The sequence below is a fragment of the Haliotis asinina genome, chromosome 4 (genome assembly GCF_037392515.1).
Source record: "Haliotis asinina isolate JCU_RB_2024 chromosome 4, JCU_Hal_asi_v2, whole genome shotgun sequence".
In the NCBI taxonomy this organism is placed as follows: Eukaryota; Metazoa; Mollusca; class Gastropoda; order Lepetellida; family Haliotidae; genus Haliotis; species Haliotis asinina.
The window spans coordinates 61,015,940-61,043,362 of NC_090283.1; the positions used below are offsets into that span (position 1 = coordinate 61,015,940).

General features: G+C 41.6%; 2 protein-coding genes across 2 annotated transcripts; one reads left to right on the forward strand and one right to left on the reverse strand.

Moving 5' to 3' along the window:
• Positions 1 to 12,924: 12,924 nt before the first annotated feature.
• On the forward strand, positions 12,925 to 16,220 carry LOC137281756 (uncharacterized). The gene has a single exon (XM_067813356.1). It carries the CDS (start codon positions 13,242 to 13,244, stop codon positions 14,073 to 14,075), a length of 834 nt encoding a protein of 277 aa, XP_067669457.1. The 5' UTR covers positions 12,925 to 13,241; the 3' UTR covers positions 14,076 to 16,220.
• A 2,193-nt stretch (positions 16,221 to 18,413) lies between these two features.
• Positions 18,414 to 26,750, reverse strand: LOC137282636 (pancreatic lipase-related protein 2-like). Its single transcript, XM_067814421.1, has 8 exons — positions 26,311 to 26,750; positions 24,978 to 25,206; positions 24,139 to 24,258; positions 22,837 to 22,962; positions 22,030 to 22,266; positions 21,201 to 21,315; positions 20,577 to 20,759; positions 18,414 to 18,578 (listed from the first exon to the last, which is right to left on the reverse strand). Exons 1-8 carry the CDS (start codon positions 26,635 to 26,637, stop codon positions 18,503 to 18,505), a joined length of 1,413 nt encoding a protein of 470 aa, XP_067670522.1. The 5' UTR covers positions 26,638 to 26,750; the 3' UTR covers positions 18,414 to 18,502.
• Between the last annotated feature and the right edge of the window lie 673 nt (positions 26,751 to 27,423).

The window sequence follows — 27,423 nt, forward strand, 5'->3', positions numbered from 1 at the left end:
TTGAGAGGGACTCCTTTCCCAAAGCAACTTTTTATAAGGCTAACCTTAACTCTCATTTGTTAACACTGTACTAAGGTTGCCCTAGACTTAGCGCCACCTTAGCGGGATGGATCAGCGGTTCCTTTGTTGCCATTTCTTTTGAGCATGAGCATACTTATGCAAGAAAGGGCAGTATTGTTTCATCGTGTTGAGAGGGACTCCTTTCCCAAAGCAACTTTTTATAAGGCTAACCTTAACTCTCATTTGTTAACACTGTACTAAGGTTGCCCTAGACTTAGCGCCACCTTAGCGGGATGGATCAGCGGTTCCTTTGTTGCCATTTCTTTTGAGCATGAGCATACTTATGCAAGAAAGGGCAGTATTGTTTCATCCTGTTGAGAGGGACTCCTTTCACAAAGCAACTTTTTATAAGGCTAACCTTAACTCTCATTTGTTAACACTGTACTAAGGTTGCCCTAGACTTAGCGCCACCTTAGCGGGATGGATCAGCGGTTCCTTTGTTGCCATTTCTTTTGAGCATGAGCATACTTATGCAAGAAAGGGCAGTATTGTTTCATCGTGTTGAGAGGGACTCCTTTCACAAAGCAACTTTTTATAAGGCTAACCTTAACTCTCATTTGTTAACACTGTACTAAGGTTGCCCTAGACTTAGCGCCACCTTAGCGGGATGGATCAGCGGTTCCTTTGTTGCCATTTCTTTTGAGCATGAGCATACTTATGCAAGAAAGGGCAGTATTGTTTCATCCTGTTGAGAGGGACTCCTTTCACAAAGCAACTTTTTATAAGGCTAACCTTAACTCTCATTTGTTAACACTGTACTAAGGTTGCCCTAGACTTAGCGCCACCTTAGCGGGATGGATCAGCGGTTCCTTTGTTGCCATTTCTTTTGAGCATGAGCATACTTATGCAAGAAAGGGCAGTATTGTTTCATCGTGTTGAGAGGGACTCCTTTCACAAAGCAACTTTTTATAAGGCTAACCTTAACTCTCATTTGTTAACACTGTACTAAGGTTGCCCTAGACTTAGCGCCACCTTAGCGGGATGGATCAGCGGTTCCTTTCACAAAGCAACCTTTTTTAGGGTTAGCCTTGCCTTCCATTCTCTACACCGCACTACCGTCGTGAACACTAACTCTCATTTGTTAACACTGTACTAAGGTTGCCCTAGACTTAGGTGATAGCAATAGCACTTAGCAATACTCCACGGCCTACATTTGTGTAAGTGCAAAATCTAGACCCAACTATATGGCTGCGGTCTGTAAATAATCGAGTCTGGACCAGATAATCCAGTGACCAACAGCATGAGCATCGACCCGTCAGCGAGTCTGACCACCCGATCTTCCAGTTAGTGGCATCGTACGACTAGAATAGGTTGCTGAAGACCAATTCTAACCCGGATCTTCACGTGTTTCATCACCAAAAGGATGAACATCGGAAATTAAAGGATGATTTCCCCATTACACCCATTTTGTTCGTGGAAAATGACAATGATTTTGATTTAAATGTGGACAATGAGTGAGTGGGATGGGTATTAATCACCTTCTGGCAACATTCCAGCAATATGACTGCGGATAACACTACACAGCGTACCTATGTGGGGAATCGAACTCTGACCCCCGGCGTGATGAACAAATACTTTGACCACATACTTCAAGGTTATGAACAATTGTAAACATTTAATGCCGTAGTTGTATTTTAAACACTTCTGTATATACCTTTCCATGCATGTTTAAAAACATAATTAACAAAATATATTGGAAAGTATTATGTACTTGTACCATGATACATGGTGCATGATATTCCACGGATAGCAAAAAAAAAAGGAAACACGTAATATTCGGCACCACGCCTGGCTGACGCTCTATCCCTCTCATTTGGGTGTAAGGGGGTAATTCTTACAACTGATAACCCCCTTAAAATCATTTACCGTAGCCGTGACATCACGCACTTGTTGTAAACGTAATAAAATGTAGTAAATCTATTCATCGACTAAATATATGGATGCGGGAATAAACAAACGCATTACCAACGTTTTACGAGGAAACACCTAACTGTTTAGGTATATTTTGGAATTAATTATCATGTTTTGTGAATAAACGACAACGCCTTAAAGTCCATGATAATAATAAGCTAAAAAAAGACTTCAAATGTAGGCGTACTGCAAGGTGTGTATTGTCTCCTTGCCACCCCACCTTATTGCAACATCCACGATTCAAGCACTTATAAACATGCGAATGTATCTATACTGCTAAAATACTGCAGTGATTGACACAAACCTGTTTGAGGTCTTTGAATGTCATTTAGAAGTGAAAATACATAAGAATGAAGATTTTTATGGATATCAACTTCTTTATGAGAGAACTCAACGTTTCGGAGTTAATGCTTACTCCTTCATCAGGTGAATGAAGGAGTCATTCACCTGATGAAGGAGTAAGCATTAACTCCGAAACGTTGAGTTCTCTCATAAAGAAGTTGATATCCATAAAAATCTTCATTCTTACAAACCTGTTTGGTTTTAGGCGCGGTCCACAAATCCTACACTCCATCAAATCACTGTTTCTTAAGAATAAGCTCTAGACACACGTGCGTACTTAACTTTTTTACATCATTTTGTATGTGTTTATTTACCTCATAAATCTGGATATCTTGTATGATAATGATAATATGCAATTCCTTCTCAAGAGAGCATAATGGAGCTCAGCATGTTGATCAGAGTTTGAACTGGTCTTTAGCAACACGTGCTTGTCGTGGGAGGCGACACACGGGAACGGGTGGTTTGGTTGACAAACATTGTAGCCCTCTTGCGTACATCGACATTCATGTTATCAATCACATGATATTCTGGTCCACACCGGATCATTAACAAAGCGCCATCAAATATGTGGAAGATTACCGAACCCGGCGTTCGTTAAACAACAAACAAATGTTACGAGAGTGTTTTTTTTTCTAATTTGTATAATTATTGAATAGGTGATAGTTTTCATTGGGTCACAATGTTTAGAGTTTTGTGTTGTGAGTTGTGGGTCACATATTTGATTTTTCTACCCGAGTAGACTCGTGACTCAATTGCATTGTAAAGAAATTTGTATTGTTAGTCATTATAACTTGTTCATTGTTTGCTCGATATATACTCATGGAAAAATTTAAGGGAACACATGTTTCTTAGGGCAATTCAAAATTTCTGTTAACTAAATTCAGCGCCGTGTATTAACTCACCAAAATGCTTTCCATGCACGTGCACTACATGCTCCTAAAGTTACATGCACTTAGATTTACACGTGACATGTATGTGCACTGTCAAACTCAACGGTTAAAAGCATTGTTAACATGGCGAGACAGTGCTTAACTTTGGAACAGAAATGGGGGGCAATTGGCGTGGTTAATGATGGAAGCTCATTACGACAGGTTGCAACAACATTTCAGTTGTGATCAGTCAGTTAACGTGATATCCAGACTTTGAAATCTCTACAGAGCGACTGGTGACGTCAAAATTAGGCGGGTCAGGGACGGAAAAAGAAAACCACCCCACGGGATGACCGGACCCTACGCCTTATTGCTCTGCGAGACAGGTTCAAATCCTCCTCCAAAATCAATACGGAATTCAGGCGAAGAACAAACGTTAGAATTTTGTCGGTTGGTCTGAAAAGCCGCCATCCATTGGTTGGAATCAACATGACTGAGCAACACAAGCGCTTGAGTCTGCAGTGGGCACGGAGCCATGGAGAAAGAACCGTACCGCAATGGAGAAACACCATGTTTAGTGATGAGAGCAGGTACACACTAGATGACAGTCGAATTCGAGTTTGGAGACGCGTTGAGGAACGTCACAGTGCCCGCACCATCGAACAGCATGATCGTTATGGAGGGGGCACTGTTATGGTGTGGGGCGGGTTTACCTTTAACAGATCTTGTGCGTGTTGATGGCAAGGATAACAGGTGTACGATATCGTGACGAGATCTTGAACTCGATTGTGATCCCCTTTGAGCGTACAGCAGGTCGGATGTTCGAGTTCCAGCATGACAATGCCCGCCCTCACATCGCTCATGTTTGTCGGGACAGACTGAGGGCTGCAGGTTTCCGGGTGTTGCAATGGTCGGCTAAACGTCCTGACCTTAACCCCATCGAACATCTTTGGGATAATCTTGGCCGCAATGTTGGGGACAGACCTGTTCAACCAAACAATTTGGAAGAACTTTAAGTGGCTCTCCAAGAAGAATTCCGATTGGTACCATCCGTACACTCATTCGCAGCATGCCACGACGATGCCAAGCAGTTCTCCAGAGACATGAGGGACACACCCGATACTGATTTTCATCATAAGACTTTTCATCTGTATGACCTTTTCTCTTACTGTTTCAACGATTAAAAGTCACAACTATTTCATGCGTGCCCTTAAAGTTTTTCATGAGTATATATATTATTGAATATTTTGGACTGTGTAATATTTAAATAGAAATCTGTCATACCTTTGTCACGGCAATTTATTAACCGTAACACAAAGAAAATAATGCAAATCAGAGGTACTTGAATTAATGACTGTATTAATCAGTGGATTGTCCAGTCCACACTCGACTGCCTGCAAACCGCTGTCTATAAACTGAAATATTCTTACGGAGTTAAACAAACAAACGAACACACGGAATCATCATCTTGTTGCACAGGACTTGGACCCAGGCGCGAAGGAAGCGGTTTTTATCGTGTAAACCCAAAAGGTTGCAAAGCTTCATTTTTAGATAATGTATAGGACTTGCGCAGCAAAATTTATGTGTAACCCCGGGTTTCTTTTTAAAATGGAGGCTTCGCCCCTGGGAACTTCCTCTAAATCTCCCAGGATGACTAGTCTGCGAGGAAAGTTCACCGCGGGGATAACTGTGTTATTTATCGGTGGACAGAGATTTCCACGTACAATGGGTATATCGGGTTTGACACAGATAAGTCCTCAATATTTGCTTTCTGCCTTAACCACAACAGACCTGAAATGTTAAGTGTACAATCCGGGTGTATACGTGAGTACATGGAGATATCCCACTACGGCCATATTTTTTCAAAGTATGTGTGTCGATCCCGTGAACATATATACACAAGCCTGTGATTCTCAGAAACTTAAGAAAATATTTGCTTGATAGATCGAAGAAAACGGAGAACATATTTATTTACCATGGACGTTGCGTAGGAAACTACAGTTTTTGTTATTATATTCTGATCAATATAGACCAGAGTTTAACCAGATGGAATCAACTTATAGTGATTGATCAAACAGCAAATTTTTAATTACATATAACATCATATGAAATATTTCTTAGAAAAAAAGAACAATGCTTTGTATTTAAGATGTCAGGTATTGCGTGAAATAACATACTCATAAAACAAGCAAAGAGAAAAAACCTCAGAATAACAGTCATTACTGCAAATGATTTTGATTAGAATATGCCTGTTTACCCTGGATCGAATGGGTACCCGGTAGAATGAAACGATAATGCGTCTTTAAGCGCCTAACAGGTTTGGTTGTGCTTCCGCCAAGGATACTGACTATGATTACGGAGAGCACACAGATGTATTGACCGGGGTGATAATGTAGCAATCTGAGCACTGCAGTGAGTGAGTGAGTGAGTGAGTGAGTGAGTGAGTCAGTCAGTCAGTCAGTCAGTCAGTCAGTCAGTCAGTCAGTCAGTCAGTCAGTCAGTCAGTGTTACGACGCACTCAGCAATATTCCTTCTATGTGGCAGCGGGCAGAAAATAATCAGGTCTGAACCAGACAATCCTGTGACCAACAACATGAGCATCGATCTACGCAGGATGGATACTATGACTACGTGTTTGGATACTATGAGTCAATTATGTCAGCAAGTCTGACCATCCGATACCTTTAGTCGCGCCTTACGTCAAGCAGGGGTTGGCACATTATAAAGGTGCACACAGCTAGTAAAATTGTGTAAGAACCCGTGTGAGAAACATCTTGTCAAATAAACCAAAGAGAGAACGAATACACAATTAAACAAATACATTTATAACAAATGGACTAAATCACATAACATTACTTCAAACGAGACAGTTTCTTGTCTGACCTCAATTGTGTACCAGTTGAGCGTCGAGAATAGTTTAATGTGATTCTTCAAAGGCATTTAGAAGTTGGCGTATTAATACAGGACAAATGTTATGGATTACAACTTCTTGAGATTTATTTTTACGACGTTTGGGGCTTATCCTAGCCCTCTCATCAGGTTAACCCCCTGGATGGCGAGTTGTTGTGTTTTTTTTTTCAGACGCAAATTTGCGAAAGGTTTGAAAAGTGAGAATTACGAGAATTGCGCTCGCGTAGTCCTGGATATGCGAACGGCTATAAAATTACACACAGTTGGTATAAATATAACTACAACTACATTAGGGGTTTGAGAAATAGACACTGCTAAATGTTTTCCAAAACGTTTGTGTGCATTCTGTCGACGTTTGACGTCATAGAACAAAATCGATTTTTGACAATTATTGCTGGTCATTTTTGATTATGTGCGTATGACGTTATGCATTAGCACACACATCCATTTCATATACACTTATGTCGTTCAGATATGAAGCTGTATTTTCTTCGCTCACACTTTCCGTAAAGATGCTGAATTAAAAAAATCGTAGAAGAGTGCTTTTATTGGTGCAGGATAAACAAAGGAGAAATTTACTGTTTCTGAACGTACACACAAGTTTGGGACAACTTTTAGCAGTGTCCATTTCTCAAACCCCTGAGGTAGTTATATTTATACCAACTGATAGGAAATTAAATATTCTACATTTCTGTGCAATTTCATAGCCGTACGCAGATCCAGGACTACGCGAGCGCAAATCTCGCACAACGTTCACTTTTCAAACCTTACGAAAACGTGCGCCTGAAAGAAAACTCGGCACCCAGGGGGTTAACTGTTAACTGTTCTTAGATTCCCATTTTCTCCTATTTGTGTAGATGTATTTTTATTAATTTTCCATCATTATTAACGGAGTAACAACCACATTTTCAAATGTAATGAAATAACTGAAAATAATGCGACATTTTAGTTGACGTCACGGCATGTTTTGTGCATTTTGTGACGTCGGAAAAAGACGACTCTGGTTGCTGATTAGTATATATCTAACCTAATTTCCACTCAATGTGTAAAAGATCTCGGCTTCTGTGTCAGAATCCAACACTTTTTAGCCAAAATGTAAAATGAATGCTTTTATCACTGAAATAGTGTCCTGAATATATCAACAATTACACGGTTTTACTACATATCTTATTGTGAGCAACACGCGCACCTGCCTACCATCAATTTAGCGTAAATGAAAATTTCACAACACCTCAATATGCATTGAGTATTCATTTAGGAAATAGACTTTTCTACTCGTGATTATGAAATCAATTCCCTTCATAAGTATGCAATGAAAGGTACAAAGAGATCGCTTTTTCAGTAAAGAAGTATTAGAAAATGGACGTAAGGCTTGTCCAAATTAAGACATGACCTGGTTTATATATTTTTAACAATAAATATTTTTTGAGTTAGCCATTCTGCCATCAGATATATTTTAATCGAATTTGAATTGACTTTATTATCGAAAAAAATAATAATAATGAATCATGAAACGTTTTGATAAACTCGCACCTGGTCAATTAATATTCATAATTGTTTTGTCTATAAAAACGACACAAATCAATTCTTTAAATAGTAGTATGTGTGCCCCTACATTTCATAAAATGTACAAATCATTTTCATTAATATTATCACTTTTACTTATAAGTTGGAATTAAATCGCTGTTTATTAACCTGTTTGTATGAAACTGCAATATTTGTCCCAACGTATTGAATATTGCACATCACAGGAACTAACGCACATGTTGCAGTAATGGCTACGTGTGATCTTCCAACACTTGTGTAGAGGCTTAAAATGTGGTATAGTACACTTACTGAGTCAATACCCCATGTAGATATTATTCAAACAATCAAAAGCTTTCAAAGAATAAAAACGGATACCTTATATCCACACATGATGTGGTGTTGAACATGGATATATGTAGATACTGAAATCAATTTCATGAAAAAATATCTGAACGATGCGCAAAATATACATCACAATACTAAAAGTGCAATCGGAATGGTATGGGCATTGTGTTTACTCTTGTTCAACCGACCTTCACCTCAAAGAAATTGTCTAATATGTGCAACAATGTTGACGTGTGACATCACAACCGATGACCGATTTCTTTCAAAATGGCGGCTTCGCTGAGCAGGGTACACAGGATTTTACAAGGACTTTTTGCTGGATTCAGGGATCTTTTGTATATAAATGTGAGATGTAAGTAATCAGAATTATTCTGACTATCTGTGTAGTGTTATATGTTCTTATCGTTTACATTTTAAATGACGGAAGAAGCCAGAAATGCCAATAAGTACCGTTGTCGTTCTGCGTGATTTTGCGTCAGTCATGGCGTCATGGCGTCATGGCGACAGTTTCTTATGTATTGCCAAATGCTTTCATTGTATCTATGCAATGATTAGACGGCTGGATGTTGGAAAATTTCCTAAAATGGTACGCAGAGTAAAATTGGAATTTTTCTTTGTTTACATTTCAGTGCTGTCTTTCGAGCGCTGTCTTTCGAGCACAGCGTTCGTTTTCATACAAAGTATATTTCGTTTCGTTTTGTCTAGACAGTTGGTATTGGTGACAAAGACCATTTGTAATTTGATTCTAAGATGCTTGGGGAATTCAATTGCAATGATGCATTTGTCGCAGCTAACTATGAAGTGTACATGATGTAATAGGCTTCTCAATACCGGCCTTCTCGAAACGGGATTTTGTAAACACTATCCAATATGGAGAAAAGCGCACTTCGGCGTTCGTGTAAGTGTATTTTCGAAAACATCCCAACCGATTCTTGGTACATCGGTGACGTTTCAGAATTATCATTCCTGGTTACATGAAAGCTTGATATCAGTGATCATTAATATGCTATTTTTGAAATTCATTACTCCCAGTAATTATCCGATTTTCACAATTCAAAACATACTGCAAATAACGCTGTGAATCTCGATTTTGTACAGTTTGAAAAATGACGACATTTACGATGAAGCCTATTTTGAAAGGCACTTTAGCCTGGTCTGAGTGGATGGTATCAAGAAACAGGGAATTTTCCGCAGAATTCAAAACTGTCAAGTATTTATATATGCGTGATATATTCAGAATGTTATTGGACTTCAAAGTGAGGGATGTAGAGGAGGGACATAAATGTCCCCGTGGCATCCAGGGGGTTAACTCTGCCCATGACTTCACAATGCTTATGACGTCACAATGCTATGACAGCATGATACCAGTAGCTAACAGGAATACTTTGACAACGTAAAACAAAAAAATAGTGAATGGATACAGCTAACATGAGAAATTATTGTCGGTCTTTTTACTACGATTTATGGTGATGCACCAAGCACTAGGGAGGTAAACCCCTTGGTCTCTGTTGATCTCCGGTACTAATCTTCTAATGATGATTGACTCAAGAAGTTTTCATTTCCGCCAATTATTGACGTTGGACGCCAAGATTTGTAAAAAGACCGACAATAATTTCTGTGTACTGTTAATACTATAACTTTACATGCAATACATTTATCACAGACATCTCTGTACATGTCCAAACCAACAATTTTGTATGATAAGGATATGTCATTTCTAATTTAATCCAACAAAACTGCTATATTTTAATATTTAGGCGTATTCATTCTATGAGTCATGTTAGCTGTATCCATTCACTACTAATTCAGGCTTATCATGAAATCGGAGGAGGCTAGGATAAGCCCCGAAACGTCGTAAAAAAAATCTCAAGAAGTTGTAATCCACAACATTTGTCCTGTAAGAATGGTTTAGTTTCCACAATAGCTCAAAGACATGGCATGACAGTCACGGGTAAGCCAAGGTAAGTACAACAATTTGGAACCATGTAAAATTAATCGTTTATTTTAATTTCCTCATTTGACGTGAAACATGCGGTAAAAAGCAACCACGAAACCTCATGTGTTCATTTATTGTGCAAATAAATAAATAAATAAATAAATAAATAAATAAATAAATAAATAAATAAATAAATAAATAAATAAATAAACCTCGTTTCGTTTGCACGCACTTGAGGGCTACCGCCGCATATGTAAGTTTTATATTAAGTTAACTGTGTACGCCATATTAGCGTTATAGAAGAGCGATAACTCACTCACACTGTACATTCACAAGCATTGATTCCCGGATGTAGAGGTGACGGTGATGAAGTATAGGGTGTTGTAAACACGCAGTACCTTTGATGTGTGACATGGATATTTAAGAGGTGTATATCGGAAAATAAGTCACGCTAGAGAGAGGATACAAAAGCCATGAAACACATTTCACACACTGATGCTGAACGAGACAGTGATATCGGGCAATAACCACGCCCTTCTCGTGTTGGGTGGCTACATTGTGAGACATGCCTAACTGGCTGAAAGAAGTCATTCAAACTGAGCAACTGGGATATGAATAACCATCTGGATGTTGAAATTCGCGCATGAACTGTATTTCAGATACGCTTATTAATCAGCCCAACACACCCACGTATATGCGCAATTAAAATGACAATTTGTATAAAAAAAAGACTAACACGCCCAAACATTTTCGCAATTTGAACTACAATTAATTTAATTTGTATAAAACGATTGCACACCCAAATATATTTAAGAAATACAGTTTGTTCTACCACCATGTATTGGGTACTAAAGCACACTTTCGCCCTGAACTATTATAGTTAAAGCACGAAGACGCTCGCGTCGGGTATTTTCTTGTATTCGTCAGTATATTTGACACTGGCAACTTGAGTGTGTTTCGGATTTTCTGCTTGTAACACTTCTGAAGTTTCACTAATGTTTGGTCTAATCGCATGTTCAAGTGTATTCTTTCCTTTCACTTCTTTGTCGACATACATCCACAACGTTTGATACCTTTGAAGATCCGGATTATTATTAGAATTGGTCTCAAGCAACCCATGTTTGTATCCCATCGTGTTCCATTTGTGCAGATAGATGCTCATGCTGTTGATCACAGGGTTGTCTGGAACACACCGCCGCCATACAGTTGGGATATAGCTGGAGTGGGGCATTATACGATCAACCAGCCAAACGAAACGTTTGAAGTACAATCAAGCACGCTCATAGGACTCGTGCTCAACGGATGTTTGATAATATTCAAAGCTGAGTAAAGGTTTTAAAATCTTTTATGGTTAGCATGTGAGAACGTTTCTCTCTAGTGCTAAAATGACGTCGGCACAGTTCCTTATTTGACTTTTATATGATCCAGTGAAAGGTGCCACAAGTGAGAATGATTACCCCTACCCTTCATATTACATGATACTGATTCATAAGCACCTGTGGGGTAGGATAATGGTTTAAGCGTTAGCCCGTCACACACAACACCCGGCTTCGATTCCCCAAGGGTGTACAATGTGTGAAGCCCATTTTTTGTATCCTGGCTGTGATGCTGATTGAATATTGCTAAATGTGGCGTAAAATTGTACCCCCTCGACGCATAGTCAGAATCTACCGTGTGAGTGTGTTTGTTTTACGATCCGGTTACCCCCGTAGAGAATGAAACCCACGTCATTGACATCCCGAGCGGACGCTTAACTGCCCCTCCATCGACTGTGCTTGAGTGTGTTTATATTTACGCCGCTTGTAGCAATATTCCAGCAATATCACTGAGGGGGACTGCAGAAATCCGCTTCACACATTGCACCCAAGTGGGGAATCGAACCATCATCTTCGGCGTGACGAGAGAACGCTTTAACAACTAGGCTACCCCTTCGCCCCATCATCCACTGTGATTTTGTCTGTAATGTTGTATGAAGAAATTGGAGGGAAGAAAGGGAAGAAATTGATACTTTTTCACCACCAGTCTAATGATATTAATCAACACAGATTGAGCATGTTCGTGTTGTATCTACAGAAGCAGGGTGAACCAGAGTTGGGAGAAGCTGCAGTATGGGACAAGAGCTTTATGTCTGAGCTTTGACCATATTTCATGGACGGTCAAAGTCACTTCCAGCCCGCCAGGAACTGGTCGGCTGGACATCAGTAAAATGCAACTTAATGGGTTATTGAAGTTACAACTGTGGTATGGTATGTCCATGGGCGAGCACAATAAAACCAGCATTACTATGTGGTGTTAAACCCAATTTTAGTTCACCTGATTCTCTTTGGAAGGTGTTGTAAATGCTGTTTAAAGCTCTGACTTGCCCCATTGAATATTCGGTCGGAAACACCCAAAATGGGTACAACTCACTCAGTCACTCACTCACTCACTCACTCACTCACTCACTCACTGAAAGGTAATGTTGATTCACAACAGCGTAAGCACACAACAGAACAACTTATCCATGTACAGAACAACTTATCCATGTACAGAACAACTTATCCAAGTAATGTGGTGTGTAGTATTATCTGCAAGTGATCTGAACTCTCAAGGGAAAATATGATTTTACACAAGTACGCTGACTCCTGGGGAAGCTGTTCGTCACAGTTTGAACCGAATTCAAATCAGTTCCGCTAGCCTACTGGGAGTAGACCCTATTGTCCGCCATCATCTTATCTGGTTGCCCCGCCAGTGTCCCGAGCTGTGGATGCAGCTATGCGTGACAAGCAGGTAGCATACCTTTGAGGGACCGCGTCATAACTCAACCGTCGCCATTACAACCAGTCAATCGATCGATCGCGAGACGAGGACTGCGACAAGGTTGTGTCTACCTTCTTTTCTTTTTATGTTAATGCATGGTTGAATAACAGCACAGTTAGTAGACACCTCCGCAGCCTCTACATTTCTATTGTCGTAACAGTTTTGAGATTCTCCCTCTGGGATAATGTCGATATATGATATCACAATGGAGGTGAATAGGAGGGCAATAGTTTGAAGGTAGACCACGGCTTGACTGTCGTCCACACCCGACGCGCTGTAGTCAGTGGTGGAGAAAGACGTAGTTCTCGCATGAACTATCACAACTATGTTGACTAGCTACTGTGTGGGACGAGAGAGGCCTGTACAAACCTAAGTAGTGGGAGGTTTCAACGTGTAAGCCCTGGGACAGGGATACAAAGTTTCGGTGGAAAAACTGTCACGACATACGGGTGGTACAGCTTACACGAGTTGTTGTGAAACATTACAAGAGGAAATCCGTGTGCGTCAACATCCCCTACGTGTGTACCATCAACGGCAGCATCATGAACAACCGTGGATGCAATAAGGTGGAGGCATGTCTCACTGTGGCCAACATCTTCGGCGTTTTTGCTATAGTGATAACGGCTGCCGCCATAGGAACAGACAGATGGCTTGTATTCACTGTTGACAGATCTCAACTATCTACGGCGACACAAGTCGCCTCAAAGGAAGGAATCAAAGCACGTTACTACCATTCCCGACAGAGAGGTATGTTCAGGGAGTGTTACCCTGGTAACGACACAGCGTTCCTCGACTCGGCAAACGGTGTCTTGGACAAGAACTGCTTCTCGGCATTGTTTGCCGACAACCCAGATGGCGCTTCTGGAGACTACCGGATGATGCAAGGACTGTTCACGGCGTTCATGGTGATGTTCCTAGTTGGTGAGCTGACATTAGTCATTGCCTACATCATTGGTTTGTGCCTATGCGTCGGGAGGATGTACTCCAAAGCCTGGGTAGCAGCGATGCTCACGTTCATCGCGGCGTTCCTAATCGCCCTGGGTCTGGCACTGTTCCACGGGTCCGTCCATGTGGAAAGAGAAAACGTCAGGGACAAGTTAACAGACAGGCAACAGTATTACCAATCGTGGCCCACCGAGTTGCAGAACAGTACCAAAATGGCATTTAAAGAGTCCTATATCGCTGCTTGGGTTGGGTTCGTGCTAATACTGGTTACATGCTTCTGTTACGGAATCGCTGCGCGTCTCTTGACTCCCCCGAAGCCGAAGTCCAAAGCTCCACCCCCACCAGAGGCTTCTTACTACCCACAGCAGGTCGTGTACCCTACCCAACAAGCATCTTACCCACAAGCACCCGTTGTCTACTATCTGGAATGAGATTTCACTTAGCAATAGTATTTTAGAAGAATAGTTAATTACGGATATATCGACGTGCCGTCCCAGGAGTGTCTGTTTTTCGAGATAAAGGGAGTTAACGAAAAGCTGTATAATGATGATCAATTTCGAGACAAACATTTCGAAAGTGATATTCGGCAGATGAATCATTGTTTCGAGATACGAAAGTGGAACTGAGAAACAGTTGTGTTCCTCTAGCTAACCTGGGAAAATATTCTGGATGGAGGTAGTCAGACCTGTATAAAACGATTCCAGGAACAAGTAATTCAGTCGGATATATTTCGCATTGACTGTTGGGTACAAGTTGCTTTTGTCGTATCCGACTTTGTCGAACCGATCTTGTCGTATCCGTCATTAACTGTTCACTGTTACAAGAAAACCACACTCTATCAGAGATAATGACTGTCATATAAACTACCACGTTTGAAGTTTGAAGGATCTCACGATCTGGAAGTAGCATTTAGGAAAGTGGTGTGTTTTGTCATTCGCGAGGATTTCATATGGAGACTGTAGCTCGTTCATGCACTACGAAAGCTTCCAGATCTGGTTATCGAATGAAATGGTCCAGTGGACGGTATCGTTTTGCACTGCTTGGTTTTGCAGATGATGTTTCGTTGATACGTCAACACCACACCTGTGTCGGTCGGTTCCGTGAACGTCTACAACTGCGTCTTCACGGCGACATTCCTCTAAATTAAGTGGACATAGCATGACATATATACTGGACAAAATAAATCAGTGATATTGGTTTGTTTATGATTAATATCGTATCATTGTGTCATTGAATAACTAAATAAATATGTCACTATTAATGATTTTAGAATTTACATATATCCCTAACTATTTTTGTCCCGTATATATAACTGGAATTTTCTTGGATATTTTCAAACCAACTCATTCCCTCGCCATAGTGTATATGCTCAACTCCGAGTTTAAGGTAGATCGGCCATTACTGCTTCATAAGAGGTGGGCTTTACGCCACTATGTTTTGTAAATGATGTTTTCTTGTGAATAGGCGTTGGGGAGTTGGCGAACTGATTGTTACCACGCCACTTTCACAGTACCACCCAATGTCTGTTCCCAGGTAATATGTCATGACAATTGTCTACTGCGAAATTTAGTTGCTCTCGAAGATATCAACATATGTAGCGTTAAAGGCGGATTCGGCTAGTGGAAATCGATGACACCCATATTTTATTCAAGTCCTTTCAACAATAATGTCATACTTCCTTGTTAATTTCGGTACTCTTTTTATACCAAAATACCAGTTAAGGTAAATTCTAAGTAGACAGGGATACTATCAGGGTTTCAAATATGTGAACGATACCTGAAACTGTAGACAAAACAAGGGCGACCGACCGTGAACTATCTCTCCCTTTAAACCAACCAACTCGTTCCACGTGGAATGTCCCCACTTCGTTGTGTTACAACGGGTATTTGTAAATGATACTGTTCCTCAAGCGAGAGATATCTTGTATTACACCATGTTAGGCATTATCAGTCATTATCAGTCCCTCGGACGTTAAAGGGACACTCGCCTCGGGCTAGCTCTTCAAACGTTTGTCAATCTGAAGTTTTGATACACTTAATCGCCACCATGATTTTTACTGAGAACCTGTTTAATTCTAAAAGCGCGTCAGCTCATCACACCAGTGATCAGAGTTCGATTTCTCAGTAAGGAACAGCAAGTGAAGCCCATTTCTGGTGTCCTTCGTCGTGTTATCGCTGAAATATTGCTAAAAGCGGCGTAAAATTAAACTCACTCACCCAAACTAAAACAACCGTCTCAGGGTAAATATGACATGGGTACGAGAGTGTGGTGGAGAGGAGTACCCCTTTAAACTTGACATTTCAGACGATCTAGAAACTGCACATGTCAATTTAAATAGAAACCAATACCTTACGCAAATTGTTGGCGTGTTGTGTGCACATGTATGTCCCAGGTGTATATTTCTACTATCATATTCAAATATTATTTTGCATGTATATTGCATGAATATATAGTTTCATCGTTGTTCTTTGTCATTTAGAAGTCATTTGTAATATGGCATATTGTTATAACGGGATGCATATTATACATGTAATGAATCCACTTGATATAAAGCTCGTTATTCATCACTTCACAAATACACGGGTTGCTTGTTACTGGGTATGAACGACACACTGCAACCGTGTGTCTGTCTTCATGAACGTAGGTCACATATGTGTGCAACAACGTTGCCTTTGTCAGCCGGAGAATGCTTGGATGGCCATCACACAATGACGTTTAGCGGTTGAAGACTGGGCTTTTTCAAATGGAAGTAATGGCATAGCGTTCGACTTACGTAAACGCTGAGTCAGTGTATGCATTTTTATTGCCACTGTTGTGACACAGATCATTTACACGCACGTAATTGAGCTTGTGTTACCTGTGGTTAATAAGATCATGAAACCCGAGGTTTTAAAACCCGCCCTCAGGTTCAAACCTTTGAAACTGGATTTTACCTGAAGGAGACTCTGTTGAAAGACTCGACAGGAGTCAAGGACAACATAGTGCAGTGGTTATCATGTCATACCACATATTTGGTAGTTCTTACCTATATATACGAAGGGAATATATGCAAAAGAACCAAACAAACAAACTCGAATAGACTTAAAATTAAAGTGGTGATTCAAAACAGTCTTCGCTGACGTAAACTCACTCACGCACCCACTCGATGCCCCTTCCCGGAACTCTACTTGTGAAAGGCAGACCAGAGAACAGAATTAGATCTGGCGAGGATGCTTAACATAAAAGTTTAGTTTATGCCGCACTCAGCAATATTCAGGCTATATGACGGCCGTCTGTAAATAATCGATTAATCGCAACAGTCGTAAATAATTCTGGATCAGATAATCAAGTGATCAACAGCATGAATGTCTACCTATGCAGTTGGGATACGATGACCAGTGTCAACCAAGTCAACGAGCCTGACCACCCGATCCCTTTAGTTGCTACTTGCTAGTTAGCTTCGTGGGTTGCTTAGGACCAATTCTAGCCCGGATGTTCACGGGTAAAGGGGATATTCTTACCTTACTTTTTCTCCGTCCATGTAAAGACAGGCCCCCCTAAGTAATTGAAGGAATTACAGCAAATTTGAAGGAATTGCATCTCAAATGTAAACAAACGCAGCCCACTCGCGAAACAATTACAGCGATATCGGTAGTTTAGCGGTTATAACAGAAACACATCGGCCCTATTGGAAGCAATGTCGGTAAAACTGGAAACACGCTCGGCCATCTTCGGAGATTTTTCGGTCGCGAGCGGAAACTCACGCAGCAAAACATGGCGTCGTTGGAAGAAACACCCGTCTCGGTGAGTTGTATTTTTAGTTCCTACTATTACATTTTTATACTTATCCATCTTTGACCACCCGTGTTGAATGCGTTTAGGTATGAGGTGTTGTCGGGACAATAGCTTATGTTTTTAGGAAAAGATTGTCACTGCAGAACAGTGTCACAAGTCATGCCCCTGGAGATTGTTTACACCTGAACATCGAAGTCGTGCCGATGATTACGAATTCTCATGAACGTGCGCCTTGAAGAAGTTTATGAGCCATAATTTTTCTTTCTATGAAGTGCAATTGACAAATTTAAACACATTTTACAAAAAAAATGATGTTATATCTAGCGCACGTTCGTAATCATCGGCACGACTTCGATGTTCAGATGTAAACAACCTCCAGTGGCATGACTTGTGACACTCTTCTAGAGTGACTGTCTTTTCCTAAAAACATAAGCTATTGCCCCGACAACACCTCATACCTAAACGCATTCAACACGGGTGGTCAAAGATGGATAAGTATATAAATGTAATAGTAGGAACTAAAAACACAACTCACCGAGACGGGTGTTTCTTCCAACGACGCCATGTTTTGCTGCGTGAGTTTCCGCTCGCGACCGAAAAATCTCCGAAAATGGCCGAGAGTGTTTCCAGTATTACCGACATTGCTTCCGATAGGGCCGATGTGTTTCTGTTATTACCGCTAAACTACCGATATCGCTGTAATTGTTTCGCGAGTGGGCTGCGTTTGTTTACATCTGAGATGCAATTCCTTCAAATTTGCTGTAATTTCTTCAGTTACTTAGGGGGGGCTGAAAGATAGGGGGATTACTTAGGGGGATAAACTGAAATGTTTACGTTGTATAACAAAAAACGCACTTTGGGCCTAGATTTTCGAAGCTCTCTTAGTGCTAAGATAGTCGTAAGTTAATGTTAACGAATGGCACTTACAGCTATCTTAGCGCTAAGAGCGCTTCGAAAATCGAGACCCTGGACTATAACCAAGACACTTACAAACCAAGTCTTGAGAATATTGTATTGACCACAGTTAAACGTTAAATATGAGCCAGTACAACGTTGACGTGTCGTCAGCACCCACTTTGTGACGTCAGCACCCACTGTGTGACGTCAGGGTTACGGATTTGTCGTCCTCTATATGAGCGTTATGGGCACAGAACTTCACCCTGGAAAACGAAAATCTGAATTATTTCATCATCGACCATAAAAGTCGATACACAGTGTGTAGTTACCATGTGTTGACCCGCGGCTGGACAGTTAAAATTGGGACTGACTAGGGTGGCAACAGCGAGCATATGCGTGTTTTCCTTTAACATTTACCCGTGCGTGTGTCTGAGGATGTATCTGATTGTGCGTACATGTATATGGGGTAGCAGAGCGGTTATTGCGTCCGCTCCTCACTCCAAAGGTCCGGGTTCGGTTCCCCACACGGATACAATACGTGAAGCCTATTTCTGGTGTGCTAAACGCAGCGTAAGACCATGCCCACAATCACTATAATATTTTAAGAATTCTGTGCTATAGAGCTAACACACCGAAATAATAAGCCAAAGTTTAAACATATTCCACTCATACATCGTAAACCGACTCCAAACCCCCGAGGAGATCGTTAGGCGGGGTAACAGGCATTATAACGTTTGGTGTCACCCAAGGTGATCTCACGGACCATGCAAATCTCCAGACGGGTGATCTGTTCATTATACCCGCACTGAAGCATAAGCAGAGGAAGTGGGTGAATTGGATCGAGAGATTATCTCAGTAACTGTGCTGCTAACGATGTTTACATGGGTAGCATTAACCCAGTTCTATCACGGAAAGGGGGAAATAATTGAAATGCGGCTCCGCACAGGAAGTAATGAACCATTCTAGCGGGAATCTACAAAACCTTACAGTGGCAAGGATTCGGAACACGGAACACAATTTGATCATTTAACTGGATACTTATTTCGTCTGTGAAATGATTTTAAGATTATTTTCTTTTTTCGGTCAGAAAGAGCCAAGATTATTGCATAATTTGTAAAGAAACGTGGACTTTCCAAACTAGAGTAAACTGTTTTAGAGTTTTCGGATATTTTCCTGTTGGGGTGTGTACTTGAAAGGCGAGTTTTATCTCTGTCAGTTGTCTCAAATGGATCAGTACTCAGCTTTGAATTTAACCGCAGGGCATATGTTTGATTAATGGTGCCCGGTTACCATAGCCACAGGGGATTATAAACTGAGTTTAATGACACTATTATGCAATAGTAAGCACACCGTCGCTTTGATTTTAAAGACCGCTGAGCGTGTTGTGGCGTACTGTTGCGCACGGTGAACATTGTTGCGACCACGTGTGTGCTGACCTTGACCCCCTGTGTGTGAGCTACACCAATACATTTTAGAATCTGTAATCAAGGACGTGTAAATCACACGATCTGAAGTTCTGCTCGAAATCAGTTAATATCTTTTTAGTATCCACCGAAAGCATTCACGTTCGGTGAGATATATCTTTAATTATGTAAAACTTTGCAAAGTGCAATCTTAAAACAGACTCGATATTATCTCACAGGTGTGAAGACACAACACCTTGACTTACTAGTGAGACATACACGATATTGCAACTGGCACTTTTACTAACAGGTGAGACGTATACAATGTTGCCGCTAGCCATGGCATCTTGACTTACAGGTGAGACGTACCACGATGTTGCCGCTAGCCATGACGTCTTGAATTATAGGTGAGACGCACACGATGTTGCAGCTTACACCTTGACTTACTAGTGAGACATATGCGGCGTTGCAACTAGCCACAACGCCTTGACGTACTGGTGAGACGTGCACGATGCTGCGCCTAGCCATTGAATTTTGACGTATGATGTTGTAGCTAACACATTGACTTACTGAGGCACACGATGTTGCATGTTATCATTGCATCTCGACTTACTTGTGAAACCAAAGCATATAACAACTAACACATTGACTTACTAGTGAGACATACGATGCTGCATGTTGGCATTGCATCATGAATTACTGGTGAAACTAAAGCGATTTTGCAGCTAACACCTTGACACTTACTAGCGAGGCATACAATGTTGCATCTTGGCATTGCATCTTGACTTACCGGTGAAGCAAAAGCGATTTTGCTGCCGGTGAAGCAAAAGCGATTTTGCTGCTAGCACATTGACTTACTGCTGAGATGTGTTTGCGTCCCTGACAAGGACTCGGCTGACGATGACTTCGCTGTCGGTCCCTGAGGAGGAAAGTCCTTTTCCTTTGTCGAATTTGACCTTGACCCTTGACACAGATCCTACATCCTTCGCAACGGCGATCATGTGCTTCTCGTGGTCAGATTTGTGGTAATGGCGGTTATCCCTGAAACAACAGGATTTCAAACTGACGGACACACGTGTTCATGCTTCATTGAAACCTGCACTGAAGTTAGTTACACAGCATGGATAAAGCTGACAGCATGTGTTACTACCGTCGGTGTGGTGTTAGAGTGTTCGCTCAGCGTGCCTACGTCCTGGTTTCGATTAGCCACATGTGTGAAACCCATTTTCACACTTGCCAAATTAAACGACTGCCTTCGACCAAGAAGCGTTCATTGATATCCATAATCTACGTGGCGTATATTGCGGCGTTAATCAACATCTAAAGCAGTGTGTACTTCACGTACATTTCAAGCAAAAAAAAACAACAAACAAATAAAAAACCTTAAAATTCTTTTAACGGATGTGAAACCCATTTCTCGTGTTGGTATCAAAGCTGCATATTGTTAAAATGAAAAATATCTAGCCTCCAACAAAATCTTACCTCGAAAACTCGACCTCTGCACTTGTACCCTTTGACCCTGTTAGGGTCACGTATAGACGACCGTAAGCGTTCTCGTCAACAGAGGCAAGGTCAATCTCGACGAAAAACTCATGCCCTGGAAAAATATTTGTAACTCATGTAAACAGGTAAAAAATGCAGTTTACTATAGCTGTATTACAAATACACATTATTATAATTATACTTTGCAAAACATTTATGGTTTTAACAAGAAAATACGTTGCCACAGTCGTTTTCCATGAAATGTCATGGGGTTTCGCGCTTATGCATTGATATCGTGAATAAACTTCATTTTTGGATCCTTTGGGTAATTGCAATTGCTATAATTTGTTGGTTTGCGTGGCAGTCTCGATTATCCCAGAATCACTGCACTGACGGAAAGACTTCAGCCCGTATCACCCTTAAATTTTATTCCAGTAAAATAATACCACCTGAATATATAATCCTCTTCTGAAAAGGATGAGTTTAAACATCTTTATTTCTATCTGAACATCACACTGAAAGACATATCCGCCTTCTATAAATGGCATTCAAAGAAATCTTTCTTCGTTGTTAAAATTTAAAAATGGGGGTGGGTACGGACAGAAGTGGAAATTGTACATATTGCAAAATAGATTGGTTTTAACAATATGCACCACAGACAGAACGGGTAAAATGAAACAGAATGGACTGGTCTGAACAACACATCCCACAGAATGGACTGGTCTGAACAACGCGTACCATTGAATTAAAGTTCTGTCCTACACCTACCACAGAATGGACTAGTCTGAACAACGCGTACCATTGAATTAAAGTTCTATCCTACACCTACCACAGAATGGACTGGTTTGCCCGGTACTCAGGTAGAATGATCCCCTGGCCGAGGTTTGATCAGCATTGTATCCCATCTGTGGACATCCGCCGGAGGGGCAGCCATGACAGGTTCCTGTCTCGTATGTAGCCCAGTCTCTGCAGGTGTGTCCTGTGAACTTGCACGAGGCGGACTTGATGCTCTCTGTGAAGTATCTGTGAGATCGCCCGTGACTGCATGACACCGTATCTGTAGCTTCTGTGGGGGTAAACCACGATACGTGGGGAATATGATTTAGTACATGAAAAGATTCTCGACTATCACGTGCATGAGTGAGTATGGTTTTACGCCGCTTTTAGTAATATTCTAACACTATATCACGGTGGGCATCACACCTTGTACCCATCTGGGAAATCGAATCTGGGTGTTTGGCTTGACGAGCGAACGCATCAACGATTTGGTTATCTAAACCACCTCTTCGACAACAAAGACTGGATTTCATGTTGGAAAAGGCTGGTGTGTAAATGCACTTTTAGTTTGTGTACTCATATGAGGAGTAGAGAAACAGTGGGTCGTTCTTAACAATATCACTCACTGGTGTGTCTATGGTTTTGAGGCGGCCATCATGTCATGCATCTCAGTGTAATTGCTATAACAAACACATATTTAAAATAGCTAAAATAGCTAGCCTTTGTCAGAATCGTAATCGGATCTTTTTTGTTGAATACAGACATGGTTGTGACTCTTTCCCGGAAACGTACGGAAAGAGACGAAAAGTGCCGAACGCAGTAGTGTCTTTTGCTCAGTTACAAACAGCACTCAACTTACGATGAATATGTCCTCCGAGAATGCCACCGAGCAGACTGCCGAGTGGGTTGTCGGAACATCCGGGCTGGTCCTCACCGCCGTTGGGGTAGAAGTCGATGTGCCCACATGCCTTCTTCATACCAAACCCTGGAGAGCAATAGAAATCAGTCATGATTAACTTGAAATTTACCCTGTTCTTAGCAATATTCGAGAGATATCCCGGCGGCGGACACCGGAAATGGGCTTCACACATTGTGCAATGTCAGGAATTGAACCCGTGTCTTCCGCGTGATAACTGGGCGCTATAACCCCAGTAGAAAGAAAACCCGTAAGGATCTTCATTTGACCTTCAGCAACACGTTTTTGTCTTAAAACACTACTAACGGGATCGGGTTGTCGGGTTCGCTGACTTCGGTAACACATAACCGCGTATCCCAAGGACTGTTCCGAAGAAGAAGGGACATGTGTTAATATATCGAATTATCAGAAGTTCGCAATATATTTACTAAAAGAGAAATACACAAGGACCAAGTTCAACACAACGGTGGTTCACTGTATTAAACTAATGTTGAACTTTTGCGGAATATATTTTGTCTGTCAGTGCATGTCTGACCAACTCGAATTCTGTCTTTCTCGAGCTGCTGTACAAACAGGCGTAATCCCCCTTTATGTCGTGATGAAAAAGCTCTATATCTCGGACTCTCATTATTTCGAATTTCGGATCAAAGTGTAGGACCGAAAAGGTAATCACACGTAAATACATTGCTTTATAATCTAGACTGAGCAGAAAGTTCGCTCGGCCAATAAACCTTGAATAAATGTTGAATATATATAAACCTTGAATATATATGTTGTAAAAAACAGACCAGAGCAATTTAACCTAACATTTTAACTATGAGATAAACCCTGAGATGTACTTTTAACCCTTATTTAGAGAAAATGTTGTCGTTTCATTCTGAGTGTTTTTCAGATTGCATATGTCAAACGTGTGTAATAAGCAACATGTCGAGAAGCTGATATCACGTGTATGAGTGAGTATGGTTTAACGCCGCTTTTAGTAATATTCTGGCGCTATATCACGGTGGGCATCACACCTTGTACCCATCTGGGAAATCGAATCTGGGTGTTTGGCTTGACGAGCGAACGCGTCAACGATTTGGTTATCTAAACCACCACTTCGACAACAAAGACTGGATTTTATGTTGGAAAAGGCTGGTGTGTAAGTGCACTTTTAGTTTGTGTACTCATATGAGGAGTACATTGTTCATTTTAATAGGCATGATGAGTGGAGATCTAGGACCACCTCAAATATTCATTCCGTACCTGCGACGCCGCTGAACTTCTCCGCATCGGAATGGATGACGTCAACGAAGCTGGCATCACTCTTGTCAAGGCGGTTGGAGTCTGGGAAGTCGATGAAATACGGTTCGGCTGGATCCAAACCTGAAAGTATTTAGACGATTCTCTGTGACAAGACCTGATCTCATTTATTTGTATGGTGGGGTATCAATGATCAGTCTGTGCTGAATTGTTCCCCTTAACCTTTGACAGAATCCTCAATGTCAACATATGTGTGGAACCTTGAAAACTGTGAAAATACATTTGGAACGGTGTTTAGAAATATGACATCCTTTTGCAAACTATTAGAAATCCCCCCTTCCAACTTCTTACACGCACGCCAGATCCACCCACCACCACTCACTCACACACGCAGGCGGACACACGTACTGTTGCAAACATGTACGCACATACTAAAAGCCGAAAACCATGACAATAACAACACGCACACGCACACGCACACGCACACGCACACGCGCACGCGCGCACACACACCTTGGCTATTTAAAGACGGGTATCTAATATAAAAAACGGGTGTCCGAAATTGGTATTAACACACATACGCACACACACACACGCGCGCATGCGCGAGCGCGCACCTTGCCTATTTAAAGGCGGACGTCTAATAAGAAAAACAAAACCGGGTGTCAGAAACTGGTATTGCTGCCTGTCTGCGGGAGACAGAATCAGGTTGCGAAAATGCAAGGACACATACAGCGATCATCAGTGTTATTAAACGGAACGTGACCTCCAATCCTGCTGGTCGCCTTTTACAAGCATGGACTTTTTGTAGACCATAGATATTTTCACGGGTGTCACCGTACCTGAAATTCTCCTGATGCCCCTGACAGCGGCGCCAACATTCCCACTTATCTGCGCTCCGAGGCTGTGACCAATCAGATGGACCTTCTTTAGGTCCAGGTGGAGGGATGACTGCAAGTACTTGAGGAACTTGCCCACCTCAGCCGCCACCAGGAAGGTGTTCGCGGTCGCCTGGGTGAAGGGGAACTTGGCCCCGTTGCCCCAATCGACCACAAAAACGTTGAAGTCACCCTGGAAACGGAGACACGGAACTTAGATGCAGATTGTTTGTTCGTTAATGCCTCATTCTGCACTGTGCTAGAGACACGCACTGTTGTGCAAAATGCTCAAACTGCAGGATTACACTACTCGATTGCACTGTGGATTGCACTAAATACATACACTGCTGGTTTGTACTTAAATCATACACTTCTAGATTGGGCTCAAGGCATACACTGCTGGATTGTACTAAATGCGTGTACTTCTGGATTGTGCTAAAACACACACCACTGGATTGTGCTATAAGGCAAACACTACTGGATTGTACTAAATGCATGCACTACTGGATTGTGCTAAAACACATGCCATTGGATTGTGCTAAAGGCAAACACTGCTGGATTGTACTAAATGCATGCACTACTGGACTGTGCTAAAACACATACCGTTGGATTGTGCTGGAGGCAACACTGATGGATTGTACTAAATGCATACACTACTGGATTGTACTAAAGGCATTCACTGTTGGATTATGCTAAAGGCAAACACTGCTGGGTTATGCTAAAGGCACACCCTACTGGATTGTGCTAAATCCCATACTGCTGAATTGTGCTGAAGGCATACACAACTGGCCTGTACTAAAACACATGCCATTGGATTGTGCTAAAGGCAAACACTGCTGGATTGTACTAAATGCATGCACTACTGGACTGTGCTAAAACACATACCGTTGGATTGTGCTGGAGGCAACACTGATGGATTGTACTAAATGCATACACTACTGGATTGTACTAAAGGCATTCACTGTTGGATTATGCTAAAGGCAAACACTGCTGGGTTATGCTAAAGGCACACCCTACTGGATTGTGCTAAATCCCATACTGCTGAATTGTGCTGAAGGCATACACAACTGGCCTGTACTAAATTCATACACTACTGGGTTTTACTACAGGCATACACTGCTGGATTGTACTTAAATCATAGACTACTTGACTGGGCTAAAGGCATACACTGCTGGATTGTACTAAATGCATGCACTACTGGATTATGCTAAAACCCATACTTCTGGATTGTGCTAAAGGCAAAACACTGCTGGATTGTGCTAAAGGCAAACACTGCTGGATTGCAGTAAAGCCTCACCTTCTGTAGGAGAGTATCCTTCATCTCCGTCACCCATGAAGTATGACCAGTGTTTGAGAAGCCATGAATGATAAACTTCGTCTCCTTACTGGCACTGAAATGCCCAGAACTCAACAAATTCTTCCAGTGTGAATTGTCCGTTGCAAGCATGACAGACTTACCATGCTTGGTGTACAATTGAAAGGCTGTCTTGATCTCACCAGGCGCCTGGGGCAGTGCCGTGAAAGACCCGAAGGTATGGAAACAGCCATACCCACTGTAACACTTGTCAGATTCAGCGAAGACAGTTGTTACAGCACAAAGACACAAAAGTGTTACCAAATGCATGGTCAGGATTCGAACACGATGTAAAAACTATTTTTACAACAGAGACAAGTCTCTGGAGCAGCCACCAAGACCAAGCCTATCTTTACCACCAGTGGCTTTGACGGTCCGTTATCAAGGCGTTGATAGTACGATAAGACGTCTTTGAGAGGACACACCTCCATGAAAAATGACTGGAATCATCTCACCTGATCACGAGTGAGCTAGTTGTGTTTTACGCCGCTTTTTGCTATATTCCAGCAATGTCACGGCGGAGGAAAAGGGCTTCACACACTGTAGCCATGTGGGGAATCGAACCCGGGTCTTCGGTGTGACGAGCAAACACTTTAAACTCTGGACTACCCCACCGCCCCGATCTCGCCTGATTACGAGTGAGTGCTAGTATCCAAATGTCTCTGGTATGTCGGACCATCCTTTAGTCCCAGTCAGCTTTGATGCAGCTCGAATATTGCTTATTTGTCTGAGTTCACTGGGAAGTCTCAAACAATCTTTCACAAAGTATGAGGCCATAGCCCTCGGCTATCAAAACAACACATATGCATGAAGAATTAAACACTGATAATTAAATACACCCACGCCTTGGTGTAATCAATCTCGGTTATCTCGAGCAGTCTACTAGACGTTAAAGGCGGAAAGGTTTAGCAAAATATCAAAATAGATCCCTGAAATTACACTTAGTGAAGACACAAAGATGATTTAGTGGTAGCACCGGGTCTTCTCGGAGAATTGTGCGTGATGACCACAGATTTTCTTTGAGGGAGTGGTGACATCAAGTGTTCTTAGGAAGGA

What these genes read in the sequence shown, in the direction of transcription:
- LOC137282636 (XM_067814421.1), bottom strand. Translation starts at nt 26,637, where the DNA reads ATGCATTTGGTAACACTTTTGTGTCTTTGTGCTGTAACAACTGTCTTC. An exon ending in GAAGTTCAGCGGCGTCGCAG is followed by an intron (nt 22,963 to 24,138) that starts GTACGGAATGAA and finishes ATTGCTCTCCAG; the next exon opens with GGTTTGGTATGAAGAAGGCA. An exon ending in GCAGAGGTCGAGTTTTCGAG is followed by an intron (nt 20,760 to 21,200) that starts GTAAGATTTTGT and finishes CTGTTGTTTCAG; the next exon opens with GGATAACCGCCATTACCACA.
- LOC137281756 (XM_067813356.1), top strand. Translation starts at nt 13,242, where the DNA reads ATGAACAACCGTGGATGCAATAAGGTGGAGGCATGTCTCACTGTGGCC.